The sequence below is a fragment of the Esox lucius genome, chromosome 18 (assembly GCF_011004845.1).
Source record: "Esox lucius isolate fEsoLuc1 chromosome 18, fEsoLuc1.pri, whole genome shotgun sequence".
Lineage (NCBI taxonomy): Eukaryota > Metazoa > Chordata > Actinopteri > Esociformes > Esocidae > Esox > Esox lucius.
The window spans coordinates 3,105,429-3,122,080 of NC_047586.1; the positions used below are offsets into that span (position 1 = coordinate 3,105,429).

Consider the following 16,652-nt stretch of genomic DNA (forward strand, 5'->3'; position numbering starts at 1 on the left):
ATGATACACAAACAGACAGAAACTACCTTCAGTATTATATGGGTGAGTGCAAACATGCCAGTCTGTTCCTGTGTTTAAACAGGTCGCCCAATTCTGACCTTTCAAACACGACGTCAGGACGTTTTCTACAGAGGTGCTCTGAAGAGAGAAAAGCATCTGAATGAGGCAGCCTTTGTGTGTAGAAAATTGGTTTTGTTTTCTTGTACACTTGATTGCAGTGCTGGTTTTGTTGTTGAGGTGTGAAGTTGTATGTAATAATCAGTGTTTTTTATGATACATGTCACTCTCCATTTCAATGGTTTGACAGACTTGGTCAGAGATGACAATCTCTCTGGTTTGGTCAGAAATGACACTGAGGAGACTCAAGAAGTTTGGCTTGTCGGTAAAAACTCTCACCAACTTCTGTTAGTGCACCATTGAGAGCATCCTCTCAGGCTGCATTACTGCCTGTTGCGGCAGCTGCTCCACTGCAGACCGCAAGTCCCTCCAGAGGGTGGTAAAGTCTGTGGAACGCATTATTGGCTGCCATCTTCCCTCCGTGCAAGGCATCTACCATACAAGTTGCCTAAGAAAAGCATGGAACATCATCAAAGATCACAGCCACCCAGGCTATGGTCTGTTCACACTGCTGCCGTCTGGTAGATGCTACCGGAGCATTGGGGCACGCACTACCAGGCACACCGTTTTTTCCTCTCAGGCCATAAGGCTCCCCAACCAGCAACACTGGTCCATGATCATACTGAATCAACCAGCAACAATGATCCATGATCATACTGACTCAACCAGCAACACTGATCCATGATCATACTGACTCAACCAGCAACACTGATCCATGATCATACTGACTCAACCAGCAACACTGATCCATGATCATACTGACTCAACCAGCAACAATGATCCATGATCATACTGACTCAACCAGCAACAATGATCCATGATCATACTGACTCAATCAGCAACAATGATCCATGATCATATTGACTCAACCAGCAACACTGATCCATGATCATACTGACTCAATCAGCAACAATGATCCATGATCATACTGACTCAATCAGCAACAATGATCCATGATCATATTGACTCAACCAGCAACACTGATCCATGATCATACTGACTCAATCAGCAACAATGATCCATGATCATACTGACTCAACCAGCAACAATGATCCATGATCATACTGACTCAACCAGCAACAATGATCCATGATCATACTGATGCTCTGATGTCTTTTCAGGTACTTTTAATGTACATTAGAATATTCCTTTGCATGTACCATTCATAAGCATATTGCACTCATATGTATTTATAATATTCAATACTTTTACCCATGTTGTTCATATTCCCCATCCTACTCTTCATAAAATTGCTGCTAGTGTACATTGTTATGTATATTATTGCCATAATTGTCATACCTACAGCTCTGGAAAAAATGTATAGACCACTGCACCTTTTTCTTTCCTTTCCAAAAAAGTTGAAAAGGAAAGTGTCGAGTGAGGAACAGAAGCGTTCAATTTGCAGTGGTCTCTTAATTTTAACCCTTCTGTTCCTCACTCAAAATCTTCCTTTTCAACTTTTTTGGAAAGGAAAGAAAATGGTGCACTGGTCTCTTAATTTTTCCGAGATGATAGTCTATCTGGTTTTGTCAGCTTCTTGTTAAAGAGAGGACCGGTCAAATGCCCTTAATTCGCATGATTTTCCTTGTTTTACAGAATCACCAAGTGACTCACTTTCAGGGTTTGGGGTGCTGGTGTGGTGACGTTGTGGTCATACAGCTGACAGGTTCTGGGTGGTGATGTGGTGACTGTTTGGTCATGCAGTTAGGTTCTGGGTGGTGATGTGGTGAGGTAATTAAACAGTTTGGCGTGAGATTATTGTTCATGATGCAGTGAAGTAAAGCATGAGAAGGCAGTGACTCCATTCATGAGGTACAATGAAGAACTTGCATGTCAGGTTGGGTTTTCAATAAACTCTTTCTGTGGTAAAAAAAAATCCAATGCCAGAGAAGGAGCTTCAAAACCAAACTCTGTATGATTGCACAAGCTCAAGTTTCCACGAAGCCAGAACACCAGCCTCTGCTATCAAGTAAGACACTTTTCTGCCACCTAGTGGTGGAAATGATGCACACACGCACACACACACATTTCCATGAAGGCAGCGTCAATGCGGTTAACGGATAGGCAGGCATTAGCTACTCCAAGGGCAACGGATCTGGACTGGCGAAAGGCTGCATATACGTGCCAGAATGACAGAAAACCACCGTCTCTTATGAGATATTAGTTCTCAATCTACAAGAAGTAATTTGGTGAAATAAAGGATAATGACGCCCCTCACCTAACAAAGACTGCTGAGTGCAGGATAACTACAGTACGATAATGGTTCAAAAACTAAATGCTGACTGGCTGGCCGTCCCACCAGAGAGCCCTGCATGATTTCTTGTTTTTGGAAGTAAACACAGGAAGTACCTTTCCAAACCAGATTTTGTGATTGTTGACATATTCGAGTATTCAGCAAATCCATTATACTTCAAAGTTCGACTTGAATCATAGCGATGACTATACGTTATATATAATAATGTCAGGAAAAAAACTTCCAAGAAAGACGTGTTTTACATATTTTTTATTAAATATTGCCAACTACTTATAATATAGTTGCATTTAGGTATTTTCTGTGTGGGAACCGGTCTTAAACACAAAGGCTATTCATGTGAGTTTTATTTTTGGCCAAAGGAGGATATGTCAACAGCGTTATTTGGGTGTGAGTCAATATAATATTAACCTTTGTGCGGTTACTTTAAGAGAATGAATATGCCTTCCAGAGTATTAGTTTGTTTGCCTAACGCCGGTTCTATGAAGGCAGCATCCATGCGGTTATTGGGACTTTTTCAGAGGGAAACGGATAGGCAGGCAATATCTCTAAGGGGGGCAGATCTGGGTTGGATAACGGCTTCGCGTGACCTACGTGCCAAAATGACAGAAAACAAGGGTATGACTTCACATCATTTTTTAATTGTCTAATTGCGCAATAAAACATCTCTTTTTTTTGGTATATTGCAATGCGTCGTGCATAAGAGCGGCGCTTGTGCCGTGGTATGTTGGCCAATGGCCATATACCACTCCCGTTATGTCTTTTTACTTAAGTATATCTGAGGTATTGCAATACCGTTTCCATAACACATTATGCAGTTTCAAAATGTAAAAAAAGATTACAAGCTTTGGTTCCTCTCAACAAAATAAACAACTTTCCGTAAGAAAACAAGTTACATAATGCAATAGAATCTTAGCAAATATATAAAGTCAATCTGAAATTGTATAAAACCAAATTTATTAATGACAGTTTATACATTAACAAAAATGTAATATATATTTTCTTTAACAAAAAAGCATATGTCATGTCAAGCACTTATCAAGCATTTATTATTACATTTTCTTAAAGATTAAACATTAGGCATACATCTAAATCTCAAATAGGCTTCTACATCAGCCAGTTGAAATACAAGGCTACTATCTATCTGTAGTCAGTTTCCTCTTTCCCTGCCACAATGGTCTATTACAGGAACTATTTTAGACCATTTTCCTCTAGCATTTTAAGGTATAATCTTAGCTATTTTCAGCAAAATGGCTGAAATGTATAAAGAAGGCCCTTTTTGATCTAAAACACTCAGTAGCACTTTCTAGTCCTGGGCTCAGGGATTTGGAAAAACTGACTATATCCATTAGGTAAAAACTAACTACACTGTACATAACAAGGTTACAATAAGAAGTGAACAAAAGGAAACATCATGTATTCTAAACTTCTCAGCGGCTTTCTTTCTCACGCCCCATTCATTCCTTATCTGTATTACGGCTGTGAAATGATCTAACCCGGCGGTTCTCCTCAGGACCCCCCAAGCAGTTTCACGTGTTTTAACAAATGTAACGATCACACCTGATTGGACGCATCTTGTCCAATCATCGTGAAGCACTTGATCACTGAATCGGATGTGGCAGTTCAGGGCTACAACAAAAATGTGGGCCCCCAGTGGGACACTGACATACTGTAGCTTATTGTGGTTTTTAATTGGCTCTCTATGCGCCCTTCATGTATTGGATTCCACTCCACTGTAGTGGTGAGGTGACTGGGACTGAAGAAGGAAAGCCACCTTAGAGTATTCAGAATCACACAGAGACCCATCCTAGCCCAGCTCCAATCCTTGTTGGACCTATATTTACCACACAGAGTGACCCATCCTAGCCCAGCTCCAATCTTTGTTGGACCTGTATTTAACACACAGAGAGACCCATCCTAGCCCAGCTCAGATCCTTGATGGCCCTGTATTGACCCAGCGTTTCAGATTATATGCATAGTTTCATAAAGGCAAAACTGATAGTAATCCAGTATTCTCACTTTGCGACGCTTGATCAGTATCGGCCCTTAGTTGTTGCTTATTCTTCATAGCTTGGTCTGGGATCAGATTCTCTCTGGCAGGGGTAGGGGGCTCTGGTAAGGTAGCCTAGCTTTCACAGCCTAAAAGAGTAACCTAGCGGAGTAACCTAGCAGTGTAACCTAGCAATTGATTCTCTTGATGAAACAAGGCTTAGCTATAGCACACAATATCAGCAAGGTCATTTCCACATCGACAGTGAAAAAAATAAACAAACCCCTAACTAATAAGCAAAAAAACGAAAGTATTTTGACATTTGATGGTGTCACAAAACATCTGAGAAGGATTGGTGATATGATTGAATGTCAGCTTATCACATTACTTTTAACTATGTCTGTATATTTCTATTGGCTCACAGGGGTAGCACAATTATTGGTCATCAAATTCAGTGTAAAAAAAAAAAGAAGATTCCCTGAAAGCATCTTTCCTCCAATCATATTGAAGAACAGTTATTGGCTGAATGGTACACTGTAGTAGAGGTCAACTATAAAAGAAACTCAATTGAATTGAGGACTGATAACACATTTCCTGTATGCAATACATCCATGTGGCTGCTTTCCTAAATGCCCCACAGTGGACATATTTAATTCACAATAAAAAAATATATGTATAACTATAACAATACATCATTTTGTTACACTGAAAAGTGCTACATGAGCTGACATTTTACTGCTGTTCTAGTTGAATTAGAGATCTGCAAGGGTAGCATGAACTACATCTCATATAATTTAATCATGTTGAGAATAACTTCAAACATTAATAAATGCGGTCTCAATATGTCTTAAATCAATCCAACGGTTTATGCTGTGGGTGAAAACCATCTGACAATTTGTCATCCTGGGTTGATCTCAATAGTTTCACCTGGCTTTCTCTCCTCTGCCTTCGGTAATGGATCTACGAATTAGAAAAAAAGAGAGGGGAGGAGGAGAGGATGCCAGTAAATACTATTGAGATGCACCCAATCTCTATCGTCTGTTTCAGGATTCCTCGCTGTCCCATCTCCAGCTTAGAGGCTTGTGGGTTCATGCATGTGCATTGTCGGGCGGTGGCTTTAGGCCTCGGCTTTGTTAGTGGAATGTTCTCCGTGAGCCAGGCTTTCCTCTGCCTCCTCTTCTTCAGGAACCTGAGGACAGTCACACGGCTGACAGTTTAGATGTCATTTCATCAACGCCAAGTCGTACGTTTGACTTTTATTTTCCTTTACAAATCAAATATTTTGAGGCCCAGGTGGCTTGCCTCTAGTCAAATGTAATACATTACAGTTGGGCACAGAGACCATGTGGCACTAAATCTGAACTTGATAGGACACATCCGATGTACAAACTAAGGTCAGTGGGGGTGTGGTGAATGGCCAGAATACTGCGGCTTACGGCTGTTTTTTGGCTCAATGCAACGTACGGACCCTGGGGACAGAACCTAAAAGTAATATATTGGCCACAAACTCTCGAGCCTCGTCGCTTTGTGAATGAGCACCAATGCTGTTAGAACCACTGAAAGGGATTCCATGTCATATCGGTGGTGTGTGGTCAGTAGTGATGGCTATTACAGGCTTCATTACCATTCTTCTAGCAGCAGGATATTATCTGATTTTCTTTTTCAAAATAAAAGCCACAATTGAAATATATAATGTAATAAAGTTAACAATCTAGTCTGTATGTTTTATGTTTAATGTCCGTTCCAATGTTATTCTTGTCTGTTCTTTTTCACAGACTAGATTGTAAACTATATTGCCTTATACATTTCAATAATTACTTTTATTGTGATAAAGAAAATCCGAGTGCTGTCAACAAAATATCCTGCTGCTAAAATAACGCTAATGAAGCCTCGAATGGCCATCGCTAGTGGTCAGCGTGAGACAGATGTTTACCTCCCAATAAATGGAATCGTCAAAGCAGTTCTGATCTGGAGGCTGCCCCCAGAACGGAAGCTTCATTATCAGACCTGCATGAATAGACATTCTCAGTGTTATTTAATCAAACATATGGAAGCACGTGGAAACCAGTTCAGAATGTCAGTCGAATTGTTTATTGAAAAACCTGGACATTTCGAAAGCTTTCCAAAGCCGTTCTCTCCACCCACCTGTTATGGCTCCTCCCACCAAAGCGAACCCGAGGGATGAGGCCAGGGCGCAAGCTTGCATCGCAGCACTCCTGAGGGGACGAACGGGGAACGAGGCAAAATTATTATCGTAATTTTTCTTCATGTGTAACACCTCTATGTGAAAAATATCAGAATTGGGCCTCCTCCGAAAACATCTAGGAGTTCCTTTACTCTGCACCCTTTAAGTCTTCCATTGTTGTCTAACGCCAGACGAGGCCGCCTGCACTGAAAACGCTTCCGGGTACGCAGAAAGCACCAGGTGTTACGCGCTTTGACTTTCAGCTCAGTGTTTTAATTGATTCACAGGGACAGGGGATGTAAAACATGAAGATCGCAGTCGAATAAGCCTTACCCATTCTTTTTGCCCATTGCTACAGCCACAATGCCGGCGATGCCCCCCAGGATGCCGGGCATACCGTGCAGGTTGTGGACGCCACAGGTGTCCTGGATGCCCAGGTGGGATGCCAGGATGGGCTGAAACCACAAGGAAAACAATATTGTTCACTCACTTCATCATGTTCTGGTCTGACTGAGTCGGGGGGGGGGGCACAAAGCTGGTCTATTCAAACGCAACCAGATCCCTGAAACTGGCTTATTCAAACACAAACAGACCCCTGAAACTGGTTTATTCAAACACAAACAGACCCCTGAAACTGGCTTATTCAAACACAAACAGACCCCTGAAACTGGTTTATTCAAACACAAACAGACCCCTGAAACTGGTTTATTCAAACACAAACAGACCCCTGAAACTGGCTTATTCAAACACAAACAGACCCCTGAAACTGGTTTATTCAAACACAATCAGCTCCCAAAAAGTGTCCTATCCTTTATCCTTATTGGTTCAGAGTTGTGTGACCTTGGTACCCACAGAGAGAAACTTGAAGCCCAGTGTTGAGATGATGCCAGCCACGAACCCGATGAGCATGGCCCCGAAAGGCCCGATGTTCATGTCAGCGCAGGTTCCCACGGCAACACCTCCGGCCAGGGTGGCGTTCTGGATGTGGACCTTTGAAAAACATGAGACAAAAGTGCCGGTGATTGAGCTATGTTATAGTCACAGTTGGTGAGGTGATATTGTCACTTTGACATCTGTGGTGAGGGCCGCCACGAGACAAAACACTGCAATCCTTAATGCAACAGAGGACACATCAAGCGGGCCGCGCGGACGCCCACCAGGGACCAACTGCAGCCCGCGGGCCACGCAATGAAGAACACTGCCCTTTTGCATTGCACCGATCTGACCCTTTAGCTGAATGCCTCACCATGTCCAGCTTCCCTTTGTGCTCCACCAGGCTGGATATGGCGTAGGCAGAGAGCACGCAGGCGGCCAAGGAGAAGTAGGTGTTGGTGACGGCCATGAGCTGGTCAGCGCCGGGGTTAGCGATGGCGGAGTTGAAACTGGGCCAAAACATCCAGAGGAACACGGTGCCTGGAGAAGATATTAAAGTTTAAATGTTGTTTTCAAACCTTTGGTTGAGGTCTACTGCTGTTGGATTTGGTTTTTGGGCAGATTCACAGCAAGTCCACCAGGTGGCGTATGTGAGTAAGATGATGTGGAGGAGTCTTGACCATGCTTTCAATTACATACCTTCTGGGGACTTTTGTTATAATGAGTAAAAGATTCTTTCCGCGCAGATCTAGGATCAGGTCACGTCTGCCCATTTAATAATTTTTTTTGTGATCTTAAATTTGCATCCATGCTCTGAAATATTTGATACAGCCTTGGCATTTGCTGAGATGCGCATTGCCGGATTAGGTTTTTTATCAATAGGTAGCTCTTCTATTTTGAAATTCAACACTACTGTTGTTTGCTCCTTGGGGTTTAAGGCCGGGTGTCTCTGTAAAGCACTTTGTGACAAATGCTGTTGTAAAAAGGGCTTTATAAATGAATTTGATTGATTGATTTAATCATTTATAGTAGTTGCAGATGCCACAACTTAATATAGTCATTCTATTGTTCCAGGGATGTTTCTGAAATGCAAGCAGCAAAGCGCTATACTCTTTCAGCCCCGCCTCAAATTAAGATACAGCATCTGTAGTGAGAGATTTCAGAAGCAGCGTTCAACTGGCTTTTTACAATCCACTGTGGTGACGGTCTGAGCCCCTCCTACCGATCATGGCAAAGAGGTCCGAGTGGTAGACAGAACCGTTGTTCTCATGGTCCCTCAGAGCGGGTCGGTACAGCACCCGGGCCACCGCCAGTCCGAAGTACGCCCCGAAGGCGTGGATGATCATGGAGGCCCCGACGTCGTTGGCCTGCGATGCGGGACAAATGGAAGAAAACGATTTATGATGTCATTTGAATACAGTCCGGCACATACCGCAGTCTGCTTAACGGGTGATGTGATTGGTTGGAAATGTGACTTGGCCAGATTTGAGGATGTCAGTACCACAGTTTTACCCCACTGACCGTGAACGTATTACCCTGTGCGTGTTAATCCCTAAGAATGAACACAGTGATGTTGTTTGCTAAAGTCCTTTTGATGAGGATGAGTCTTGTCGTGATAGTCTTGGTCTGCCACTTCTCACCACTAGAGGTCACTCTGGTTATGGGTGATGTGGTGTGTCTGGTTGTGGGTGATGTGGTGTGTCTGGTGATGGTTCTTGGGTTATCTTGTCCCTAATACACTGGCACATATTAGTTTGACATGACAACCAGCAGCAATTGTCCTACAGACAGTAACCTTACTGATTCTGCTATTTGTAATTGTTTTATTTCAGCGTATAAAAATACAGCGAGGTGTGGCATGAAATGAAAAACCAACAGTTTGATTACAACCAGTCAGAGCCAGTCATTTCAAAACAAAAAAAGATCTGCCAATCAACTGACAGCCTACACCAACACCTTTTTCACAACGTTTCAATATAGTTTTTGGTGTTTGGAAGCAAGCAAGCAAGTTTATTTATATAGCACAATTCATACATCGAAGTGGGAGAATGTGTTGTAGCAAATGATTGGTCTGTAGACTAAGCCAATCAAACTAATGTTTTAGGTGGCAGGAATTTCTCACAATTCTCCTGTTGGCTAATGAAGGCCAGGTTTGAGTGTTCTACCAGACCTCCTTTGATATAAGACCCCAGATAGTGTTAGGAGCCACCTGTCAAGATATACTGTTCATGCACATAGGGTTGCAAAATTATGGGATCATTCAGTAAATTCCTTGGTTTACCTGAAATCCCAGTTGGAGTTACTGTAATCAGGAGGGAATGGAAAACCATGGAATATATTGATAGTTGCTGCGACTTTGAAGCCCATGTTGTGGTTAGGGGCACTCACCCCCAGGACGTTGGCCACCAGATGTTCGTTGATGCCGAATATGGTAATCTCCAGGATGGTCATAATGAGGAGCTGGACGGGGCTGGTTTTACCGAGGACCGCCCCGAAGGAGATCAACACAGTGGCTGTGCTGAAGTCTGCGTTGATCATCCTTTTCGGGTGAGGAGGTACAGGACAAGAGTAAGAGAGAGACTGGGGATGATAACAGCACTCCAGCATTTCTCTATAACTGTCCTTTCTCGTGTTCAAATTATGCTGCTACCGCTTTGCTTCAGTCATTCAGCTAATTAGCCAATATATCTAGAATAGCTTAGCTTCAGTCATTCAGCTAATTAGCCAATATATCTAGAATAGCTTAGCTTCAGTCATTCAGCTAATTAGCCAATATATCTAGAATAGCTTAGCTTCAGTCATTCAGCTAATTAGCCAATATATCTAGAATAGCTTAGTTTCATTTATTCTGCTAACTAGTCAATATATCTAGAATATTCTGCTTCTTGACCGTCCCCCTTACATTTGCAGACTTTGCAAACTGATTATTGCTGTTCTGAGTGAATGTGTTATTTACTGAAAATCTCGGGTATCACCGCGCCACTCCCAGCTGCGGTCCCCCTGACTGTACTTATTGTGTTTACTTGAAGACGTCGACTCTGATCTTCCCGTCGGCGTCCAGGTGCCAGAGGCCTTGCATGAGGAGACCCCACTGCAGGGCGAAGGCGGCGAGGAGGAGGTTGAGGCCCACGCTGCTGAAGCCATACCTCTTCAGGAACGTCATCAGGAAGCCGAAACCGATGAAGATCATCACGTGGACATCCTGAAACACTGGAGGGAAAGGTCAGAGGTCAACTCGGCGGAATTTCCCTACTTGACCCGCCGTGACGCGGTTCTACTGAAGGTCTGTCAGGGCCAGACCGCCCAGACCGCCCCTGTTTGTTCCAGTAATCACAAGGACGTAAAACATATTAAAATGGAGACAATAACAACATGGATCAGAGAGCACTTCGTCAAACCTGGGCTGTTAGTGGGGGGAAAGGATTCCTGACATTGTTAAACCTTCTGCTCCGCAAATGATTCACAGAGCTGTGCCGGCGTGGCATTGTGCGGACGGTAGACACGGGAACCTCTGTCGCCGCGAAGAGGTCCGTTAATCATGAGCGGTCAGAGAAGGGAAGAGCAATTCAGTTAGTCTGCAAACAGGGTTATGGAGAACTGAGACGCCCGATAAACTTGTTTTACGCAGTGACCCACGCTGTTCTACTCACCAACTTCACGAGATCTTAATCAAGTCCTCTAAACGTATTAGAGGGCTTGAGATGGGAGACAGAGCACAGTTAAACACATCCCTGCTCTTTCAGATCACCAAAAGGCACAGATGTTCTCTTTTGTTCGTTGGGAATTGCCCCGCACAGCAGGAAATGCAATACACGTGTACAATCATTACAATCTGGATTTAAAGAGGCTCCTGAAGTTAGTGACGTGTGAAATGTCTGGCTTAACGCAAGACAGTTTTTAACCCCTACAGTGAAATGCCAACTGACTGCAATCAACAACATTGTTCACAATTACCATCGCTGCTGGATAATGTTGCTGTTTCCTTCCTGCATGCGTAAGGACTGGGGTGTTGTACATGGTTGACCGTACTCACATGTTCTGTGTGTTTAGATGGATGTATAGCGGAGGACAGACACTACAGACAGACACTACAGACAGACACCACAGACAAACACTACAGACAGACACTACAGACAGACACTCAGACAGACACTATAGACAGACACTATAGACAGACACTACAGACAGACACTACAGACAGACACTACAGACAGACACTCAGACAGACACTACAGACAGACACTACAGACAGACACCACAGACAAACACTACAGACAGACACTACAGACAGACACTCAGACAGACACTATAGACAGACACTCAGACAGACACTACAGACAGACACTACAGACGGACACTACAGACAGACACTCAGACAAACACTACAGACAGACACTCAGACAGACACTACAGACAGACACTCAGACAGACACTCAGACAGACACACAGACAGACACCACAGACAGACACTACAGACAGACACTCAGACAGACACTACAGACAGACATTCAGACAAACACTACAGACAGACACTCAGACAGACATTCAGACAGACACTACAGACAGACATTCAGACAGACACTACAGAAGTGCTTTGTGTGTGTGTACAGTAGGATGGACGCTCTGTCGTTCTGTCTGCTGATAAGGTTCAGGCTACAGACTCTGTGTTATGGGACTGATCTTCATTCTTCAATCTCCACTCCTATTCTCACTCATATCCTTCCTCACAAACCAAAAATCCCATCCCCCAAAATGCCTGTCCACAGCAAGCCAGGCTATCAATTCCCAAAAGCCATCGGTCTCTGTGCAATGGATGACGAGCGCTCATCTGGAAAGTGCATCAAGGTGTTGCTGTTGGCAGACAGTAAAAACAATGGGGTGTGGTCGGGTTGGCGTTGTCAGGACACCAGCGAAGCAAACAGGCTCGTTAAAGTCAGTTCTAGGGAATGTTTTCAATATGATTGGCAGCAGTATAATATCTTGTGGACAGACAGATGTAAACTTAATGTTACCAATGAGACGATATGGATGAGATAAAAAGCAGCCAATCATGTTGATGCCCTTGGAATTGGAAGAAATAAGAAAAAAAAAGCAAATTGACTTGCACCAATCTTTGTAAGGAGAATTTGACCAGAAATGCTTGACTTTTTGTGACTATGTGGGTCAGTTATGCACCAGGATGTGTGTTGTGTCTCCAGGGGACATGTCTAACCAGCGTGTCATTCCATACATACTGTAGATATAAAAACAATGGACAGGCTGATGTCATAGATCATTGCGTATCCATGTATAAACATCGCTATCTCTTATGTTTCTCTGGAACACTGTGTGGGTGGGGGGGCTAGCCATCTGGCATATCTCAAAAAGTATATTTTTTAGTTCATTTCGAGCTTGCTGTCTTCCTGTGTAATGTCTAACGGGGATCTCTAGGAAAAGATCGGGGCAACACGTCGCCTTGAGGAATATAACTTCCTAGATTTGGGATTAACGGGCTTTTACAGTTGAGTTTGTCCAGTGTCTCCATCCCTGTCTCTCTGCCACAAAGCATGGCGACCGAATAAACAGGATGGGCTCTCCTAAACAGATGCTGTCTCCCATTAGAATTCCTCTTTTATTATTGTGCTTATCTGCGCCTGACTCTGACCCCCTCAGTAACTCAGGGCACTGGATGGCGTTCAGTTACGGGCTGTGATTATAAACCAGGTTTAATATTACTTTTTGCACATGCTTCGTAGACGTCATAGGATACATTATAACAGCTCTGGCATTGGTCAGAACACCCTCGCCCATCCGCCTACAAATAAACAACTCAAATATATTAATCTGTTCCATGAAATCGTATTCTGAACAATGTCGGATATGTAATGTATACAAACAGCCCTTGTAAGATATATACACAATAGGATATACAAATCCGTGTGTGTTGATTTGACTATTGTAACTGAACAAATCTATGTTTTTGTTGTTTATACGTTGCATGCAATGTTTTTTTGGTTCTTTGGCACTGATTGAGTGCGCTAATTGTGACTGTATTAAACAACATGCGAAAAGTTGACTCACAATAATTAAACGGTTGCAAGGGAATGGTGCCCTAAGAAAAGCAGAACGCAAAATGTATGTTTAATGTCCAATATTAGCTATGCGCCCAATAGGAAGAAAGGTTAAGCCATCAGGGAAAGGGATTACACTACTGGTCTAAGTCACTGTGTTATGACTAGACCTTGTGATTGGTTGAACACCTGCAAGCTCAATACACCAGAGGCACATATTTGCCAGCAAATCCTTCCTGGTAGCAATGCAATAAGAAGCCTCAAAGCTTTGAGAGACATAAGAGAAGGCACCTCTCGATCTTCAACTCTCCTGAAACTGCTGGAAAATTCTTGCAATGAGGAAAGTGCACAATCGTGAATTGGACACCATTAAACTGGAAGGGGAGAACATTCAATCGAAAAAGCAAAACAAATAAGCATAGTCTATTGAACTAATGTAATACAGCTCTGGAAATAATTAAGAGACCACTGCACCTTTTTCTTTCCTTTCCAAAAAAGTTGAAAAGGAAGGTTTTGAGTGAACTTTCAAATTTTGGAAAGGAAAGAAAAAGGTGCAGTGGTCTCTTAATTTTGTTCCTGAGCTGTAAATTCCAATTTGATGACTCCTAATTCGAGCTGTTGTACAGTACATGCAGACCCTGCTTTGGGTGGACCCAGGAATCAAACCCACTAAGAACCACCTTCTCCAAGGGAAAAGCGTTTTTCACAGGGACGCAGAACCCATTAGTTCCTCCCAATTACATCTCAATCAACACTGATTGTGTCCCTTGATGATTTTCGCCGTTGCAAAAATGCATTCCTCCGCTTACTTCCTCTGCTTTGAAGCTCTAATTGCGGCGCTTTGGAATACATCATAAAGACAACCCAGCGTCGCATGCAACATTAGACTTCTGATACGTTCTCATAGTCCAGTTCAGTTGTTGTTTTTCTGTGTAGTTGTTTTGGTAACTTGTGTTTGTACAGCTGAATGGAAAAGCTATGGGGCCTGAATGAGTCTGTATGATGGCCAGATGCCAGACAGCAAAACAGCCGTAACTGGCCAAGAAAACATTACGAGGTGTGAATTTGCATTGTTTTGAATGAATTAGCTGACAAATTAGTAGAATGCCACAGTTTTCCTAAGGAAAATAAACCCTGTCAATATCTCCTTCATTCACACGTGTGAGCTATTAAACAGTTTCTATTATTATTTTACTTGTTTTTTTATTGTTCCTCTGATTACTTAAAACAACCAAGATACCTTAGAAAGTGAGACAGGTTTTGGGAAATATACAGCCCCAAAACTAGATTCTCTGCTAATCTCTTTGGGTCACACCTGCCCCTCCCAAACCTCCGCGGTGTACATCTACAAGCATCGGTGCTGAATACACACAGATAACCAAAACACAGCAACCAACAAACAACAGATTCACAAAATGTGAAGGAGTTACTGGCAACTGAGGGTTTTTTAATAACCAATAGCATGATGATGTTCTATTCACTGTCTACCCAAGATCTGAAAAAGAAAAAGTGTTTAACATTGCATGAACTGTTTTCTGCATTATCTCTGCGTTAACTGTATTTGGAATGTTCAGTATCTTGACAACATGATTGCTGATATCCAACACAGTTTGTATCAACACACTAGCAAAACAAACACCACGAGTTTGTTCTTGAGTGGATCATTCCTTTGAGCAAATAATGCAAACAGATCCATGATTCTTCAGCCAGACTGACAGGGATACAGGCATCAAACTGAGGTTACCCACTTCAAGATCTAAGTATGTCTGTTCATCTCAATGTGGTCATTATCATGCCAAGACAGCAACAACTAAGTTATCAATTAATAAATTAATCAATAACTCAATCAAAAAGCCCTATTTACATCAGTGGTTTTCACAAAAGCCCCAAAGCAATAACAATGTTGAAGAATATTTTCTAGAAAAAACTCCCCAGAAAAGTCAGAAACCGGGGAAGAAACCTAGAGAGGACCAAGGCTCACTTACTGGGGTAGAGGGTCATTGGGTCCTTGGCCTCCTTGTGCGAGCTGTTGCTGTTGCCATGGTCTCCGTGTCCATCGTGTTTCTCCCCGTCATCGTAGACCACGAACACAGAAAAGAGGATGATGGTGATAATCTCCAGGGTCAGAGCCAGGATAGGGAACTTTAACCTCATGTTGGTGGCGTATGCAGGCATGGAATACACTGAGTCTGTCTGTCAGGGTGTCTCTCTCTCTGCTTATCTTGGGCTGTCCCTCTATCTCTCACACAGTGCCTCTCTCTTTCTCTATCTGTAGTAGTAATAGTAGGAGTGTGACCAGAGGAGACAAACTGGTGTCTGGCTTTAAATTGGTGCAGCTTTCGCGGGGACCAATGGCAGGGCAGAATGGACTGGCCTGGGTTTTAACTCCACCCCCTAGTGCACTTTGCTCATGCTGGGTTTCCTCTCTGTTGGGTGTTTAGTCTTTTGAAAAAGTCAGCGGTAGAATCAGGTCTTTGGCAAGACGCACAGTGATGACACTTGGCCAGTGAAATAACCACGTGATGGATTGCTAATCAGCTATAATATAATAATTTGTCATGAGTGTTAATGATGTCCTTGCATCCACCTGGGATTGGATTAATATTGAATGTAATTTTTTTATTTTCTAGTGAATGATTAGCTGTTTTTTTTTTTTAAATCTTTTATGACCTGTAAGACTTTTTTGTGGCTTTAATTTAATCTAAGGTCCTTTTATTTGTCAATTGTTTTTCTTGATGTCTGTCTTATATCCAATTGTGTGTGTTTTCGTTGTTGTAACACAGGACGCATCTGTGATAGAGACCTGGGTCTTGATTTCTCTGTATAAGTAAAGGTTAAAAAACATATATTCCCATTACTGGTAATGACCGGTTCTTCTCAAAGGGTCGGATCTTGTCTTACACACACAAGCACAACACTGAAATTGTGTTTTGGTGAGCAAAGTGTCACAGTCATGGATAAGACATTAGTGGCAGTGACCCTGGAGGTGACCCTGGAGGTGACCCTGGAGGTGACCCTGGAGGTGACCCTGGAGGTGACCCTGGAGGTGCATGAGACTATGGATGGAAGGGAAGAGGGGTTCCTGAATTGAGCAGCCTTACGGCCTGAGGAAAGAAACTGTCCCGTAGCCTGTTAGTTTTGGATTGAATACTCCTGTACCTTCTGCCTGATGGCTGGGATCTGTAA

General features: G+C 42.9%; 1 protein-coding gene across 1 annotated transcript; it reads right to left on the minus strand.

Moving 5' to 3' along the window:
- Nucleotides 1-2,989: 2,989 nt before the first annotated feature.
- rhag (Rh associated glycoprotein) lies at nt 2,990-15,747 on the minus strand. The gene is made up of 10 exons (XM_010895121.4): nt 15,452-15,747; nt 10,440-10,626; nt 9,805-9,955; nt 8,639-8,783; nt 7,790-7,956; nt 7,396-7,533; nt 6,877-6,998; nt 6,504-6,574; nt 6,292-6,365; nt 2,990-5,547 (listed from the first exon to the last, which is right to left on the minus strand). Exons 1-10 carry the CDS (start codon nt 15,639-15,641, stop codon nt 5,476-5,478), a joined length of 1,317 nt encoding a protein of 438 aa, XP_010893423.2. The 5' UTR covers nt 15,642-15,747; the 3' UTR covers nt 2,990-5,475.
- Nucleotides 15,748-16,652: the final 905 nt, after the last annotated feature.

What these genes read in the sequence shown, in the direction of transcription:
- rhag (XM_010895121.4), bottom strand. Translation starts at nt 15,641, where the DNA reads ATGCCTGCATACGCCACCAACATGAGGTTAAAGTTCCCTATCCTGGCT. An exon ending in GGACCTCTTTGCCATGATCG is followed by an intron (nt 7,957 to 8,638) that starts GTAGGAGGGGCT and finishes TATCTTCTCCAG; the next exon opens with GCACCGTGTTCCTCTGGATG. An exon ending in ACGATTCCATTTATTGGGAG is followed by an intron (nt 5,548 to 6,291) that starts GTAAACATCTGT and finishes GACTGTCCTCAG; the next exon opens with GTTCCTGAAGAAGAGGAGGC.